At 58.1% G+C, this 11517-nt stretch overlaps 1 protein-coding gene across 2 annotated transcripts in view; it reads left to right on the forward strand.

Annotated features, from left to right (window-relative positions):
• The window catches only part of RAB11FIP5 (RAB11 family interacting protein 5), a 37385-nt gene extending 26427 nt beyond the window's left edge, over positions 1-10958 (forward strand). The window contains exons 4-6 of one of the 2 annotated variants that reach the window (XM_035001303.1): positions 2522-4189; positions 7596-7785; positions 8037-10958. In XM_035001303.1, coding sequence (XP_034857194.1) covers positions 2522-4189; positions 7596-7785; positions 8037-8240 — 2062 coding nt within the window. In that variant the 3' untranslated portion in view covers positions 8241-10958. The remainder of the gene's footprint in view (positions 1-2521; positions 4190-7595; positions 7786-8036) is intronic. The other variant, XM_035001304.1, reaches the window with a different exon arrangement.
• Positions 10959-11517: the final 559 nt, after the last annotated feature.

Genomic DNA, 11517 nt, shown 5'->3' on the forward strand with positions numbered 1-11517 from the left:
TGTCTGACCACAAGGGTGAGTGGGGCCAGGCCAAGGCTAAGCGGGGAGGGGGGAGTGTGCAGAGCTAAGCCAGGTGCTGTTTAATGTTGATGGAGTTCTCTTCCTTCAGACCCTTCTGGTCACTTGTCACAAAGGGGACTGGAGAGAGAGGTGGCTCAGAGTAGCCCTGTTCCTGGGGGCTGAGTCCTGCTGGCAGGGTTGAGCTATGTCTGGTATGGGTGCTCCAGTGGAGTGGGGGGCAGGCCAGGGGCAGGGCCTTGACCCACATGGTGGTGGTCCATTGCTCTCCTTGGTCCCCGAGGTCGGCACGAATGCCTGGGTCTGCCTGTGGCCAACTTGGAGTAAAGGGGGAAGGGATGTTTATGGGGGTTGGGACTCTAGGCCTAGGATTTGACCTCTTTCGGTATCTTCACCATGTCAGGACCACAGAGGCAGAGAAATGCTGGGAAGCCTGGTGGGGTGGGAGTCAACAGGACTCTTACCTTCCCGCCCACCCCCACACCACAATCTCTAGGAGGTAGTATGAGGCTGAGAAGTCACCCTTGGATGGGGAGTTACATGGCAAAAGAGTCAGGAGAGTTTCTGGAAGCTGGATTCTTAAGAGAAACCCAGGGTTTGGGACCTGGCTGTGCCCTGCCTGTGAGGCTGGGACCACTGACTCAGAGACTATCTTGGGAAGCCCACCTTTGCAGCTGGTTGAACTGGACTCTTTCCATTGCCTGCCCTGCCCCTCGGTGTTTCTAGACAAGCTAGCCCGGCCTCTGCCCAGCTCTGTGTGTGGCCTGCTCTGTCTGGGCCCCGGTCCCCCGAAGAATCCTGGTGAGCTCCAGCCTTCCTGGCCTCCTTCCTGCCCGCCCCCCCCCCCCCGCCCCTGCCAACCCCAGGCTGCATTCCTCACTGGCTGGCTGTAAAGCCTGGCTTCTGCCCCCCCCCCCCCGCCCCGGGCTTGCCCCCGGTGTTTCCCTGTGAGACGCAGCAGCTTGAGTGGAGAAGATGAAAGCATAGGAGTCCTCAGGACGTTCACCTGGGCAGGGATCAAGGGATGGGGGTCTCGGGGCATAGAGTGGGGGCTAGAAGATGTGAAGCAGGCAGCAGGCGAGGCCACCCAGGTCTGGGCCTGACAGGGGGGCTCAGCCTCAAGACAGCTGCCAACCACTGCCAGAGTGCTAAAACTGGGGCGTGGGGTCCCCCTTTTTACCTGCACTGTCTTTCTGGTTTTCTGTCTCCTGGGGTTGTCCTGGGGAAGCCAAGAGCTCTAGTTTCAGAGTCTGCTCGTGCCCACAAGTCAGCTGTGCCCCCTAGTCGAGGTGTAAGCACAGGGGATGCCCCCTCCCCAGCGGTCAGCGAGTGTTCTCCGGTGTCTGTGGGAGTGAGGGTCCACTGCCACGGGATGGCTTTCCCAGGGGAGCCAGCGGTCAGTCTGTGTGGCGGCCCCGAAGAGGCCCCTGGTGACCTCCGGAGTTGCCGCTGCCGCTACATTCCAGGCTTTGTCTCCCAAACAGGGCTGCTTTCGGGGCTGACCCGCGGGTGCCTTGGGGGAGGGGCACCCTCTGGTGGGCGCCTAGCAGGAGGTAGCCTTGGCAGTGTCTTGCTGTCCATCTGGGCAGGTGATGGTACCCCCTCCAAGAAACTAGAGAGGCGGGTTCTTTTTGTGTGACACCTTGTCGTGTCTGATGCCTGCCCCGTCCTTACCTCGTGTTTCTGCAAGGGGTCGGTAGAACCCATCTGTTCCCATTGTCAGAATCCCAGGGGCCCTGCAGGGTTCTATTCGCGCTGGCTTTGCCCAGCCGGATCTCTGGGCCTGGCCTTTCTCTGGCCTCTTTACCCCTCCTAGCAGCTAGTATTTCTTTCCTCTCTCGGTCCTTAAAGGGGTATAAGAGACTTTCTGATTGGTTCTGTGGACGTAAGTCTGGTATTGAGTAGAGTCGTCAGCCTCTGGGCCCGTGGAAGAACACTTGGCTTGGGCTGGGATCCTGCCTGTAAACGGGATTAAATGAGCTCTGTCCAGCATCTTCCTCCTTGGGCATCCGCTAATGATATTACGTGCTGGGGTCTTCCCTTGGCCCCCTGGCCCAGCGGCCTGAGCCCAGCCCGTGTGAGTGTGGCCTTTGGTACCTGGCCCCAGGCAGGTGGGGGGCAGGCGAGTGGTGTTCAGCAGGGCCGTTTCCGGTCTTGGCATTAACCAGGAGGCTCACGGTTTTGTCTCCCTCCACAGCCTGGACGTGTCTCCTCAGGTAGAACCTGACCCAGCTGCTCTTCCTCAGCACCTCCCCTGCTCCCGCTGTGCTCCGGCCCTCCCCACTCCTGCTCCCACCGCTGCTCCCATGCTAAGCACTAACCTTTTTGCAGCCGTCTCCCCCGCCGCTGTCACTGCCGCCTCAGCCGCCCCTGAGGCCACCCCATCTGGATTCTTGGGTCTCACCAACCCGTTCCTCACCTCCATGCAGAGCAACCCTTTCTTCGAGGAACTCATAGCCGACATAGCACTAAACTGTCCTTCACCTGCTCCCTCTCTCCCCAGTGCCTCGAGGGCCAGCCCCACCCCCCTGGCCTCCCCTGGGAAAGCCCCGCCTGAGTGGGACGACACCTTCAACGTCTTTGCTGCCAGCAGGCTGCGTCCAGAGGCCAGGAGCAAGAGCCTGGCCCCTGCAGGAGGAGTGGGGCTGGAGGTGACTGGGCTGCAAGAGCAAGGCCGTGGGGCCATGGCAGTGAAGGCAGCTGAGCCCCGGGGGGCCCCTGGGGGAGGAGGAAGAGGCGGGAGCAGCGTGTGGCTGGAGCCCAGGGTTCCTTTGGACTTGGGACTGGACTGCCGGAGCACCAGTGTGTCTGACCCGGGGCCCCTGGGGTCGGTAGGGGCCAGCCTGTCCTCTACGTCTGCCCAGCTGCACCCGAGAGCCTCAGACTCTGAAGCAGACAGGGGGTCGCCAGCCCCAGGAGTGGAAGCAGGGCAGAGTCCGGCAGACAGCGCAACGTCTCTGTTTAGCTCCCCTGAAGTGATCAGTGTGTGGGAAAGGCTGTCTGGCCCAGACGACACCCCTGAGGCCCAGGAGGTGGCCTCCCAAGGCGAAGGCCAGCTTTTGCACGAGCTCAATACAGTCGTCGATTCATGGCCTTGGGATGTGGTCACCATTTCTCCTGCAGCTGAGACGTCCTCACCAGTCCTGCGGGGAGAGTCTGATGAGCTGCCTCCTCCCCAGATGCAGCCAGAGTCACCAGAACCTGTGAGCCCCGGGGGGAGTGAGGAGCCTCCCCCCCCAGAGCCAGAGCCAGAGCCCAAACCTGAGCAGGTGTCGGACCAGGGACCACAGCCCAGCAGGCCACCTCCCAAGCCACCACGCCTCTTCACGCCCTCAGATTCCCAGGAGAAGGAGGAGGAGGCAGCAGCTATGGCGGTGGCTGCAGGGGGGCTGAGAAGCAGGGGGGCAGAGACAGGAGGAGAAGACAACCTTCCAAGTTCACTGGTTGCTGGGCCACAGGAGGCCGAGGAGGAGGGCGAGACACCTGGGTCAGAGTCTGACAGCCATTCTTCCAGAACCCTGCTGGGTGGGCCAGGCCTGGAAGACGTAGTGGAGGGTGCCAGCCCTCCTGTGTCTGGGCCCTCCTTATCCCTGCCCACCAGCTGCCCTGAGGGTCCTACGCCCATACCCTGTTACTCAAAGAGCTTGGCTCCTCAGAGTCAGCAGATCTGGGGGGCTCCGGAGAAAGGAGAAAGCCCTGAGGGTCCTGAGGCCCAGAGCCAGGGACCAGTAGGAGAGGGGCTTGGGCCCCTGCCAGATAGCTCCCAACACACTGACCTCTGGGCCTCAGAGGAGGATGCCTTGAACCCCTTCTTGTCTCAGGGGATCCAGGACCCCCCCAGTCTCCTGTCCACATCCCCTCCAGGGTCCAGGGAATCTTCCATCCTCTCTGGTCCAGAAGAGCTGCCCACTCCCCCAGAGCCTGCTTTTCCACCACCCCCTCTCCCGCCCTGGGCCAGCCACGGCCATGGGGGGCCCAGCCCTCCATGTTCTCCTCTGCCTGGAGCTCAGCCCCTGATTTCTTCCTCCCCAACCCCTGGGGAGCCAGCCGCCTCCCCTGGGGGCTCCCCTGCCTCACCTGGGGAGGACCACGCTGCAACCACCCCAGCCTCCCCGCTTGTGCTTCTGCCCTTGGAGACACGACCGGCTGAGGAGCCACAGTCCAGTGCCAGGTGAGCTGTCACCCTGAGAATACTCTGCAGGAGGAGGTGGGAGGAGGCGGGGCAAAGCAGCCCAGGGGCTGAGGTGTTCACATTCCAGCCGCAGCCCTTCCAGGGGCAGATGAAGGGCTCCTTCCCCCTGCGGCAGGAGAAAGGAGGCTTTAAAGAAAGGAGCCCTTCTGTAGTACCGGCCCTGAAACTGTGTCCTCTTTGGGTCCTTGGACAAGCAGAGTGCCCCACAAACCAGGGGTTTGAGGTGAAGGGAGTGGGGAATGGAGTGGACAGAGCCGGTGTAGGCTGGCAGGGGAGGGGGGAGGAGAGCTCAGGCACTCAGCTGCAAGGGGCGTTGGGTGCCGGGGGCAGTGTGGGGGCCACAGGGGAGTGGGCTGTGGAAGGCAGAGAGCCAGAGGAGGGACCAGTACTGAGGTCAGTGGGAGAGAAAGCCCAAGAGCTGTTTAGAGGACGAAAAGAAAAATGAAACGACCTCGCCCCTGCCCCCAGAAGAAAGGGTCTGTAGCCCCATCTGGCGCCTCATTGGTTTGCGTCTGCGCCTTTTCAGGGGGTGGTCCTGAGGTGCTTAGGACTGTGCTGAGCCCTGGATGCCTCTGTGATTATGGTCAGTGTGGCATTGGTCTGTTTGGGAAGAATGTGATGAGGCTGTGACCTCACCGGGTTGACTAGTGAGGGGTGACCAGAGCTGAGGTCAGGAGACACAGGTCACTTGGGGTTGATGGGGGCAGCAAAGTCCAGAAGGACGCAGTACCCTAGGAGCCCTGAGTGAAGAAGTGGGGGGAGCAGAAGGGGCTGCTTTTTCTGCTGAGCAGGGCAGGGTGAGGGTCCTGGACTGGAGCCTCCGCCCACCAGCTCATCCATGTAGTCATCCAAATTCACTGCGCATCCACTGTGTGTCAGGCGCCGCATAGAGAGGAAAGACACTGTCCCTGTGGTAGGTATGCCTGGACAGTTCCCAATCTGGTGAGGAAGACAGAAGTGCCCCCATGAGGAGCTGGCCCAGGGCGCCCGTGCTGATACATGAGAAGTGGGAGGGAAGGAGTCAGGGCTACCCGACTGTGCCAGTGGCGGGTGGGGGTGGGGGTGGGGGGGTGTGAAGCCGTTCCCAGAAGGGAGGGAGAGGAGGTGGTTACAGCTTCCTTGCTGTGAGGACAGCGTCCTTAGCTGGCCCTGCTGCATTCCAGCCTCACTTCCGATTATACTCACTACCTTTGGGAAGCTTTATTCCTTTCAGAGGTGGCTTCATGTCTGAATTTTGCATGTCCCTTACATCCTGAAGTAGATGGGTCAGATAGAGCTATCCCCATTTCTCAGAGGAGGAAGTGGGGGTCTTGAGAGCTCTGGGGTCCAGGGTCCCTCCGATGTACAGGGGCAATCAGACTGAGAGTCCAGGCCCCGTCCAGGGTTCCTTTATGCCACCCGGCTGTTCCGCCCCTCCCCAGGCACAGTCTGTGGGTAACATCAGAGCAGGTTTCAAGCTCCCATCCCTAATGCAGACTCCTAGGTGGGAGGAGATAAGTTGTTTTCTCTGTTGCCTGCCCCCTGCCTGGCCTCTCTGCCAGTCTTTCCAGGTTGTGGGACTGAATCCACGGCCCTATCCTGAGTAACAGAGCTGGCTTCTCTGGGTCTGGGCTAGCCCTCCTCCGATGGAGTTCAGGGCCTTGGGCTAAACCATTTTGCTCCCTACTTCTGAATGGTCCAAATCCTCTGTGAAGTAAGCTTAGATTTTACGAGGTCCCTTGGGGAAAGGTTAATTGATTCGGGGGCCCGATGCTTGCAGTATGCATAGCTGTCGCAGGTCCAGGGTGGTGGGGGATCCCAGAGCAGGGTCACTGTAGTCAGGGGAATCAGGGAAGTTTATCCTAGAGGAAGTGGCCTTGCAAGGCTTTGAAACATGAGTAGGAGTTAGCAGGCCAGCAGGTGAAGGGCCAGTGTGTTCTGCAGAGGAGGGACAGCTTTTGTGAGAGCCTGAAGGTGAGAAAGCGCACTTTCCCTGGTTTGCTGCAGTGTGTGGAGTAGAGGCCCAGGAAGAAGGGGCAGGGCCCAATTCTGTTAGAGACTGTGTTTTCTTACCTGATAGGGAGCCAGTAAAGGGCTTAAACATTGGAGAGGCTGAGATCACCATCCCATAGCAGAACAGAGGGGTGGTTGGAGGTGGGCAAGCCTCCCTCAGAGGAGATGAGTTAGCAGGTATGGCCAAAGGCAGTTTAGCCAGCACTGGCTTGGAGAGGAGGGGACGGTGCGAGAGAAGATTAGGGGCAGCAGCGTTTGAGGTTTGTTAGCCCTGGAGCTGAGGCACAGGAATCAGGGATTCCCAGGGGTCTGGCTGGAGCCATACACTGCTGGGAGGGGACGCAGGAGAGCATAGGTGTGGAGGTGAGTGTGATGCGCCCAAGCTGGACCCGGAGTGGAGCGAGCCAGCCTCCAACTCTGTGTGGGCCTAGAGCTCAGGGCTGAGGTCCAGGCTAGAGATGGGACATTAGGGGTAGTGGGAGCCAAGGCAGGGAAGGGAGGGATCCAAGGGCAGGCTAGCAGTTAAGACTGAGAAGAGACTGCCAGAGGTCAGAAAACCAGAGGGAGGTCTTGGGGGGTGGGGGAATGAGGGAGAGCAGGCCAAAGGAAGGAGAGGTCCAAGAGTCAACTCCACAGAGAGGTCAGTGAGTTGAGAGTTGAAGGGTTGGAGGACTCAGCAGGAGCACTTGTGATGGGCTGACGGGGCCAACATCCCCGTTCTGATGGGTTGAGGAATCAATGAAAGGTAAGAACTTCTAGGGACAGAATGCAGTCTGCGTGCTCTGGTGGGGCTGGGTGAGGAGGAACGGGAGCTGGAGCATGACTGAGGGCAGATAGCTGGGTGGGTTTCTCAGGCTGGTGTAAGTGCTGATGGGAAGCAACCAGTTAGAGAGGTGGGCAGCAAAGCGTCCCAGTTTGCCCAGGTCTTTCCTGGTTTTAGCACTGAAAGCCCCACAGCCTGGGAGTCCCCAGTCCTGGGAAAATGGGGACACTGGGAGGGTCAATCAGTCCCCCAGAGAAAGGTTACAGTATGGAAGAGTGGGGGAAGAAGGAAGGGGTGGCCCTGGTAACGACTGGCTGTAGGTGCAGAGAAGGTTGTGGGCCGGCCTCTGCTGTTCCTGTGAAGGGGCAGGCCTTCTGAGGGAGTAAAATGGAGAGGGGGCAGGCGGTGGGGTGAGGAGCGAGGAGCGAGGAGAGCAGTGAGGGAGGAGGAGGGAAGGCTTGCTGAGGAGTGCTGGTTGCAGCTACCCCGAGGCCTTGGCTATGCCGGGGCAGCCACCACCAAGTGCTGATTCCGGGCCAGCAGAGCTGCTGGTCCGGCAGACAAGGTGGCCCGTGTTTTCATGGTGCTGCCTCGCACTCCCCATAACGCATCTCCTTTCTGTCTCCGCAGTCCCCACCCTGTGAAGCCACTTAGTGCTGCCCCTGTGGAGGGCAGCCCAGACAGGAAGCAGTCCCGCTCCAGTCTGAGCACAGCTCTGAGCAGTGGGCTGGAGAAGCTCAAGACTGTCACATCGGGCAGCGTGCAGCCTGTGGCTCCAGCCCCCCAAGTTGGCCAGACTCTGGACACCAAGAGGCTAAAGGTGAGGCCCAACAGGATGCCAGAAGTGTGGTGCTGTGGAGAGAGGTCAGGCGCCCCGAGGTCAGGAGCAGGGTGCGGGCAGGGTGAAGCAAAGAGCAGGCCCGGTCCCCCCACGCCAGGGCCCTGAAGCCAGTTAGGCGGTCTCTTGCATTGGAGACGGAGGCCGCTCCAAGGGCCTGTAGGGGTGAAACCTGGGTGTCGGTGGGCAGGTGGGCCGGAGACCGCCCTGCTCACTCTCATTCCTGGCCTCAGGACTCAGGTGTGCCGGACCAGTCGGCCAAGTACTACCACCTGACCCACGACGAGCTCATCGGCCTGCTCTTGCAGCGGGAGCGGGAGCTGAGCCAGCGGGACGAGCACGTGCGGGAGCTGGAGAGCTACATTGACCGGCTGCTGGTGCGGATCATGGAGACCTCACCCACACTGCTGCAGATCCCCCCGGACCCCTCCAAGTAGCCCTCTTCGCCCCTGCCCCCGGGAGGGTGGGCGTAAGCCCACTGCCCAAACTGGGCCTGCGTTGCCCTCCTTCCCGCTGAACTCACTCTCACCTGGGCAGGCTGCCGTCTGTCCTCCGTTGTCACTCCCTGCTCCCCCTCCCTCCTGCCTTCATGAGGGTTGCTGGAAGGGGGGCCCTTGGGACTCCCATTGGAGGCATCAGGTTCCATGTACAACTTGTGTGTCTTTGGGAGCCCTCCCTGGGTCTTTCCCACCTGCCTGTTTTTGTATCCCTTAGTTTTGGGGGCTCCAGGGAATTGGAACAAAGAATTCAGCCCTCAAGTCAGAGCAAGGGTGAGCTGCAATTTGATGTGGTATCTGGGACATACTTTATTACCCCACAGCAACTGTCAGTCATTTCATCCAAGGCTAAACCCTTGTCCGCCTCATCTGTCTCCAGCCCCTAGAGGGCTCCTAGCGTTCCTGGGGCTGTGGCAGGAACCAAGCTGCCTGGTTTGCAGTCATGGGTAACTGAGCCTCATGTCTGTTCCCTTGAGAGCAAGGAGCCTGTATGGTTTGGTCTTCTCTCTGCTGTGTCCTGATTTTGTGTGTTTCCAGCAGTTTGCAGAGCGAGGGCCATGTGGATGGAGGGAGATGTGTGTTCTCTCCCCCGACCCGCCTTGCCCTCCTCCTCTGATCTTCCCATTGAGCGGCATGTGTAAATGTGTGGAGACCTGAGGCAAGGGTGAGGAGAGCACCTCTGCGTGCACCTCCAAGCTGTGGGCCCCTCCACAGGCCTCAGGGCTTTGGGCTGCTTATGTTTGGGGATCAAGCCTCCGTCTTTGTTTTTGTTGCCTGTCCAGATGCCAAAACTCTGTGCTGCTGTGGGGTTTGAACTTTTGGAAACCAATTAAAATGTGCCTTTTGTGGGTGGGGTCAAGAGCCTCTGGATGTAGACCTCTCCCTCTGTTTGGTGTCCCCCTCCCTCCCTGTTGAGCACATGGGGCCTGATCTGTCGGGCCCTGGAAATGGGAAAGGAGGATGGGTCAGCCTTGCTGTGCCCCTGTGCCCCTCCCCTAGAGTTAATTTCAGTTAAGGGTCTGGCGAAGCTGCCACTGCTCCTTTAACTTTCCTGCCACCTTCTCCTCCCTCAACCCCAACTGAGAGGCTTTCTGGGATAACAACTACATTCGGGAAGTAGGAGGTCCCGTTCTGCCTATACTTAGGAAAAAGCCTTTGTTGCCCTCCTGTCATCTACTAGCTGCTCTCCCAGCCTGTCCCTTTGGCCCCATGGCCTTGCCTGGCTTGGCTGCAGTGCACTTTGAAATGAAGTGTCTGTCCTTTGGCCCAGCCCCTGATTTGCTTGCAGAAAACATGGCGGGCTTCCCATGGCATCTGCAGGGAACCTTTAGTGACTTGGGGTACCCTGCTTTAGCAAAGGTTTTGGGGTGAGGAGGTGCTGAGGAGGATACTTTTGGCCCAGCAAGGAGGTGAGAGCTCCTGTGGGACCTCCTCTTCTTCCTGAGAGGGCCTGTGGGATCTCTCCGAAAGCCTTGGAAGGAGATGTGCTCTATGGGTGATGTCTTCTGCCAGGATGAAGCAGAGGAGCCCCACACATGAGGGGAAAGCCCCTGTAATGTTATCTACCCTAAGGATCACTCATCAAAGCTGAGGAGTGTCCACAGGTATCCAGGTCTTGGGTCATGTTTTTTGGGGGTCATTGGGGGTTAGGTAGGTATCTCTTCTGGGGGAAGGGGAGCACTCTTCTACTATATATTCTTCCAGGCTCTGCTCATTACCAGCCCTGACCCTGATCTTCCGCTCATCCTTGACTGTGGGCCTCCAGAATGCCCAGGGCAAGGATGTCTTCAGAAGAGTTCTGAGTTGAAGCCCAAGGTTCTTGTTGGATGTTTTTGCTCCTGGCCACAACTTGGAGAGTTGCAGGTGGGGTGGGCAGAGAGCAGGCACAGTTCTGCTTTGCTGTTTGTCTTCCTAGTTGTAACTCCTGTTTATAAAGAGCTTGTTCTTCATGTTTTGAGCACTTTATGAAGAATAAAAAGTTCACATACTGCAAGTGGCTCTATGGTGTTCTTTCTTGATAAATGTATGAAAGGAGGCTTCCAGCAGGGAGAAGGCAGGTGATGGGGTTTTGGGATTCACTGCCTCTGTCCTAACACCAGGGGCAGCAGCTCAGCATTGCCCAGTGGCCTGGACTCAATCTTTTCTTTGCCAATAGACCCACATTCATTGAGTACTGTGGGAGAATACAGAGGGTAAAAGACCTGATTCTTATTCTGAAACCACTTAGTCTAATTGGGAACGATACAAATCCAGGATACAGATGATTCTTCATGGCTAGTTAGCACCTCTCTCTGGCTTTAGGAATAGTCTGTTTCTCGTGGTTCTTGTTGATGGATGAGGAACTGACAGCTATAGATCATGCATTGTCCAGAAGGACATGAGCAGGCCTGAGCCAACACTGCATCTCACCATGAGACGAAGGAGACCTAAAGTGGGGCTCTCTAAGGTCAGAATTATTTCTCCTGTCCTCTTGGGTGTAACAGGCAGCTTCCCTCCCCTCCCCCGAGCCTGGCTCACTGACCGGATAATTCAGCTGGGAACCTTCTACTCTGTACTGCACAAGTGTGTTTATTATCCTTGCTGGTGTCTTGCTCTATGATATGCTCTTCTCTCTTACCTAAAGTCCTTGTAGTGCTTAATAAACACGACTGAACCCCACTCCCCACTCCCAGTTCTCTTCCTGCTGGGGAATTAGGCTGGGGAGGGATCTTCCTTAGTTGGACAAAGGAAGTGGAACCCGCCGAGGCTCTGAAGCTCCCACTGTTTAACTCACACAGTCAGCAAATATCTGAGTCCTTGTTGCGAGCCCTGCCAAGCCTGGCACTGAGGACTTAGCAGTAAAACACCTCTTGTCCCGTGGACCTGACAGACAGTAGGAAACACATGCAAAACCATAATAACTAAGTAAGCGGGCTGCAAAAAAAGTGCTGGATACTATAGGAGCATTAAGTGGATTTTGTGGAAGTAGGGTGATGGATCGGGAAATGCAATGTGTAGGCTGAGGTCAGGAGATCCAGAGTCAGGTAAAGATAAAAAGTTATGGAGTTTTCTGGGTATGGAATGTTCAAGGGTCAGGGGCAAGGAGCGCCCATCATGCTCCTGGAACTGAGTGTCAGGAGGGCTGGAGAGCACAAGGGGAGGGGCAGGGTAGCGACAGAAGAAACTGCATGAAGATTCCGCAGTGCAAGTCCTTGCAGAAAGCTTTCCGGGATTAACC

Source organism: Mirounga leonina, unplaced genomic scaffold, assembly GCF_011800145.1.
Source record: "Mirounga leonina isolate KUSES-001 unplaced genomic scaffold, KU_Mleo_1.0 Mir_125, whole genome shotgun sequence".
In the NCBI taxonomy this organism is placed as follows: domain Eukaryota; kingdom Metazoa; phylum Chordata; class Mammalia; order Carnivora; family Phocidae; genus Mirounga; species Mirounga leonina.